Source organism: Pseudorca crassidens, chromosome 6, assembly GCF_039906515.1.
Source record: "Pseudorca crassidens isolate mPseCra1 chromosome 6, mPseCra1.hap1, whole genome shotgun sequence".
Taxonomy (NCBI): Eukaryota; Metazoa; Chordata; class Mammalia; order Artiodactyla; family Delphinidae; genus Pseudorca; species Pseudorca crassidens.
Window position 1 is genome coordinate 33,260,322 of NC_090301.1, and position 6,000 is coordinate 33,266,321.

Sequence of the window (6,000 nt, forward strand, 5' to 3'; positions counted from 1 at the left end):
AATGAAATAACACCACTTGCAGCAACTTGGATAGACCTAGAGGTTATCATACTAACTGAAGTAAGTCAGAAAGAGAAAGACAAATATATGATAACACTTACACGTGGAATATGAAATAGGATGCAAATGAACTTTGTTACAAAACAGAAACAGACTCATAGAAAACTTATGGTTACCAAGAGGAAAGGCAGTGGGGGAGGGATAAATTAGGAGTTTGGGATTAGCAGACACAAATTACTATATATAAAATAGATAAACAACAAGGTCCTACTGTATAGCACAGGAACTATATTCAATATTCTGTAATAAACCATAATGGAAAAGAATATGAAAAAGAATGCATATATGTATAACTGAATCACTTTGCTGTACAACAAAAACTAACACAACATTGTAAATTAACTATACTTCAGTTAAAAAAAAAGTGATATGGCCAGTTATAAAATTAACTGATTTATACTGACTTCACTCTGTACCTTTTATAGTTAGAATTTACCGACCAGAGACCAATATTCAACTTCTTCTCCTTCACTGTTAAAGAAAGTTGGCCTTTAATGAAGGAAAGCTAGAATAAACATCTCTCCCCACATTTCACACACACACTAATACCAATACCACCACTACAGCAACCCACGTCACGATAGCTTTTGTAGACAATGTGTGTGTTCCTGAAGAGATGTATGTAAAACTGAAATCCAGTCAAGTGAATTATTTCAAATGCAGGAAGAATCAACTGACATTGACTAGGTAGAATCAGCTGACATGGGTGACAACTGAGCCATGGACACATGTGAGCCAGCCAAGGAGAAAAACGTTTATGACATGATGCAGGACGCTGAATTCCTGCAGTGTCCTGGAGAAGCTTCCAGGTAGGGATCCCAATGAGACCATTCGAAATACCATGGGCTCCCTGGCCTCCCAGGCCAAGAAGGATGCCAAGAAGGACAAGAAGGATGAACACAAGAACTAAGACTGGAGGGAAAAGAGTAGCTAAGTCTGCTCATTGGGCAGCACATGGTGGGGCAGGATATAGGATTAGATATGTTATCTGTAACCACTACAACCTAAATAAAAAGCTTGGCAACCTTTTTTTTTCAAAAAAAAATTTTTTTAAACAGAAGCTGACCTTTAAATTAAGTATTACATTATATTGTATCCTTTTATTAAAATTAAGAATTCATGGGACTTCCCTGGTGGTCCAGTGGGTAAGACTCCCTGCTCCCAATGCAGGGGGCCCAGGTTCGATGCCTGGTCTGGGAACTAGATCCCGCATGCCACAATGAAGATCTCACGTGCTGCAACTAAGACCCAGCGCAGCCTAAATAAATAAATAAATATTTAAAAAAAAAAAAAGAACAAGTTCAGCTTCATGCCCCTGTTCCAGACCATAAAAAAAAAAGAAATCATTTATAAACCAAACAAGCACATATTTTTTATAAATTCTAATTTTTGCATACTGTTCTTAGAATTAAGGAATCCAAGAACTAAATAGAGTAAGTGGGAAAGAGGGACTCAAAAGATATAGAGGATTATCCACGACCCCATAGAGAGATGTGATATCAGTCTTCCAGTATTATTTTCCCGTTCAGCTGTACCATTTGCACATGTCTAGTTATATCACTGCATCTATATAACCCAAATTCACACAAGCCCTCTCTAGCCACCTTGCACTTAATGAAACTGCTCTAGCCACTCCAATATTAGGCAAAGTCTTACACATTTAGAACCATGACATTTGCGCGACCAGTGCTGTACCAAGATCCTGTCAAGGGTCCTTGCTTCTTTTCGAAGGCTAATCTGGTGAAGACACTAACTCTCTCATGTTCCCAATTAGAGTGAGAAGTTGCTGTCATCATTAATGTGATAGGTAAGGGAACAGACTGTAATTCTAGCTCCACAATTTACTGACTGTGTGGTGAGTTATCTAAACTCTCTATACTTCACTCACTCTATAAAAGGAGCATAACTGAACCTGGAGTAAAGAACTGTCATGAGAATCAAATGAGAAAATACATGTAAAGCTATTAGGACAGTTGCTGGTGCAGAGCAAATACTCAATAAATACTATTATTATTATTGTTACAGCTCTGAAATCCAATTTCACAAATTTTGGCATCTGGTGCTATGTAACAGTAAAGAAAAAGATGGCTAAAATCACTTTTAAACAGTGATTACTTTAATCCATCCCTTTTAAGGGCCATTATTCTAATATTTTATTTACCAAATAGATATCAAGTTTATTTTTAAGTCAATTGTTCTTTCTCTTATTTTATCAGTTCTGATCACAAAATGATAAGCCTGTCAACAATAAATGAGAATCTATGTTCTAAAAAGGTCAAGAATAACAAAGAACACTAACAAGTCTAACTCTGAGATTTCTCCTCTTAGAATGACTGCTTGAACTTAACGCCTTTTACTCTCTTCATATTTTACAGGGACCACATGGCTTACTACTAGAGAACTTAGATAGCTAACAGAATATAAAGAACTCCAGAGAAAAATCATTCACTTTTACCCCAAAATGAATTGTGATGATTAAGAATATTAAAATATAAGTGTCAAAATACATTCAATTCAGAAGTTCAAATTATGTTAACACAACTATCACAAACATAATAGACATTAATCAACAATATCTAAAGCACAAAAGAAAGTTCAAAAACTGTTTCAGTATCTTCCCAATGCAGACTTTTTAAATGGAAATAAACACTGTGCGTGTCTAACATTGCAATGAAAAATTTACTGAAAGTGAATATTACACTTATGAAGAAAAAATAACTGGAAAGGTGTTATGTTGCCCTTTATTCATTTTTCGATGTATAATCTATTTGGCCATCCTAAACCAAATTTAAGAATTATATGTATGATTCACTCCCCAAAATTTCTAAAAGCAAATCACCAAAAGACTGCTTGAAAAGCAACTGCAAATGAAACGAGGTTTTTCCTAAGGTGTCTGAGAACTAAAATCAAAATATTCTAAGCAAAGGATGACTACCATTTCCCTTTAAGCTTCAGTAAAATGTCAAAAGAACTTTCAGGACTCAAATCTCCTAGAAGTCTGATGTGAGGTCAAAGTTGTCTCAATGACAGGAAAGTCAATAGATGCCAGATGACTAAGTGAAAAGCTACCAAAAATACTTCTAAGCCCAGCAGTAATTCCAAAAGCATATAAAATACGACTGTCCAGATTGAAAAGATTAAAATATTATTACTAACATACTTCGGAACAAAATAATACTAACGATAATAACAATTAACAATATTGTACAGCATACTAAGCATCTCACAGTTCTGCCTTCCTCAACATTTATTTATTCAATTCATTCGGGAACATTTTGGAATAATGAAAGTAATATGGATTCTCAAAGAGTGATCTACATCTAAAAATAAGGTTCAAGTATACGTTCTACAGTTGATGTTCTTTTTACTGTAAGCCAAATCCGCTTCTTTATATTAGAAAAAAAATCTACAGGTCTGTTTCCAAAGATCTCATAATAGACAGTGTTCACTGGTGATTAAAATGTTATTTTTAATCCTTGCATTACCTCACAGCTAAAAATGTTAAGATACCACACCCAATGTGTCTTCCCCCCCCCCCCCCCCGGCGCCGGTGGGATGAAGTGGTGGGGAATACGAGGTGCGGGGATTCGAAACTACACGTCAACGTGAAAGGTTAGTTCCCTGGAAGGACTGGGAAAGGCGCGCAGGTACCGGGCGATCGGCGGCCGCGTTGCGACAGGCGAGCGCAGGCCTCGGCCTCTGCAGGCTCCCTCCCCCGCCAACCACAGGAGAAGTGGCCCGGACGCGCCACCCGGGGCTACTCACCGGCCGCAGCGCTGACCAGCAGGACGGTCCACAGCAGCGAGGGCACCCGCCGGGGCCGCCGCAGCGACGAAGTCATCCCTGGGCCAGCCAAGAAGCAGGGGAGCAGAGAAAAGAAATACGGAAAGTGAACGAGGGCGGAGAAACGCGGCCGGGAGGCTAGTCCTCGCTCTCGTCGGTCTTATCCGGCCCGTATTACAATGCAGTTTGAAAGGACAAATGGCAGATGAGAGGACCGAGCTGCAGAGCTTTCATTCCGCTGCCGAAATTTCCTTCATTTCTCTCCCTTGCGGCAGCGGGTGTTCATTCGCCCAGGACAGGGTGCCTCGGCCCCCCAAAGTGAAGGCATGTCTGTGGGGAGAAGCAGGGAGACAAGAAGAAAGCCCCGCAGTTATTTCCCTCGTAGTTTCACGATATCAAAAAAATATCCAGGTCTGGGAGAAAACATATCCAGGGTGCCGAGGGGTGGGGAGCGGGGATTCGAGGGGCGCCGAGGATCAGCACAAGTTCCCGACTGCCGGGAAGGGCGAAACCGGGCGGGGGGCGGCGGCGCCCGGCGGCCCGAGGCGCATCGCCTGTGCTCCGGCAGGGCAAGATTCCTTTTAAGTTTCGCTTCGGTGCTTCCCTTACTCCGATTTCGAGCAAAGCAAATCCTCTTCCTCAACTGGATCGAAAAAGGTGCTGGCCTCCATGGACAAACCCACGGCCTTCACGCCTTCGCGGAACAATCCTACGAGGGTCCGGCAGGTCCCGGCGGGAGGGCTGAGGGGCGGTGGGAAGCGGGGGAGGGGAGGGGTCCTCAGGCTGGGCCCCGAGCTCCCCGAGACAGCGGGCGGAGGGGAGGTGCCGGGAGGCTGCCCTTTCTAGCCCTCCCGGGTGCGCTCCTCTCTCTCTTTTTTATTGCTGCCGCTCCATCTTGCCTGAGGTAAATTCCACTGTGAAAGCCTTGTCTTCTCCCTTCAAAGCCTCCTCTGAGCGAATCACAACCCCCCCCTCCCGAGGAAGCCGCCGCCGCCGCCGCCTCCTAGCTTTCCCGCAGCTCTAGGCTCCGGGCGGAGCTCGGGCGTCGCGGGCCGAGGGTGGGGGGCGGCGGGAGGGCGGATGTAGGTGGCTGGGGAGGGGGTGGGCAGCAAGGCGGCAGACACCCCGCGCCCCTCCGGGAAGCACTTCCAGCGGCTCCGGGCAGACCAGACACAAAGGGGGGAGTCGCCGCAGCTGCCAGTCTGCGGCGCTCCCGGTCACCGGAGTCGCCCCGCCTCCGCCGCCGCCCCCGCCTCCTCCTCAGTCTCCGGCTCTTCCCGGCCCAGTCTGTCTCGGGCCCGTGGTGCAGCGCGGGCGTCGGCCGCAGCGGCGGCGGCGGCGGCTGCAGCGGCGCGACGAAGCCGCACTGCGCCTGCGCGCTCGCGGCCCCGCCCGGCCCCGCCCCTCACTCCAGGGCTAACTGAGGCGGACTCCGCGGCCCTAGCGCAGCCGCTGAGGGCAGAGCACGGCGGGGCCGGCAGCCCGCAATGGACAGCACTGGCCTTTCTTCTTCACACTCACACACACCTACCAGACGTCCACGCTTGGGATTTGCGTGCTTGAGAGAGGGCGGCCGCATGTATTGTCCAGCCTTTGGCAAACTCTTCCGAGCTCGGTGATTTAGCCTCTGACTCCTCTGGGACTCGAGTAAAGCCTCGAAGGACAGAACAACCCCCTTTGTTTCTTGGGGCCCGCGCCTGCCTGTCCGTAGCCCAAAGAATTGGGAAGGACCCACCTTTCGCAGAACCGGAGACCTTGGCCTCCTTGGGCTACCCTCACTGACTCAAACAAAAGCCGGAATTTGGAAAGACCACCCCCCTATATTGATATTTTTGCTCTAATCGGTGTCCTGCTTCCCTCAAGCACCCATTACCGTAACCCTCCTTAGCTAAAGGAGTACTGAACATTTGAAAGGATGCAAAGCCAGAAAGAACTCATTCTTTTACAATTGTATTCGCTGTCCCGCTGTCTGTGCATATCTGTCTAAGCAGCGCTGTTTCCACTTCGAGGGTGGGCCTTTATTCACAAAGGCTGGGGGCCTTAGGGGCTTTTTAGGGCATTTGAAAGGAAATTTGCGGTGAGGAGTCGCCGCGTCAAGGTAAAGAGTGGGGTTGGGTCTACGCATCCGAGGAAAAGAGCAGGTCTTGCTGGTACAGA

General features: G+C 46.2%; 1 protein-coding gene across 1 annotated transcript in view; it reads right to left on the bottom strand.

Moving 5' to 3' along the window:
- The window catches only part of BMPR2 (bone morphogenetic protein receptor type 2), a 201,421-nt gene extending 196,315 nt beyond the window's left edge, over positions 1 to 5,106 (bottom strand). The window contains exon 1 of the mRNA XM_067740963.1: positions 3,826 to 5,106. Coding sequence (XP_067597064.1) covers positions 3,826 to 3,901 — 76 coding nt within the window. The 5' untranslated portion in view covers positions 3,902 to 5,106. The remainder of the gene's footprint in view (positions 1 to 3,825) is intronic.
- Between the last annotated feature and the right edge of the window lie 894 nt (positions 5,107 to 6,000).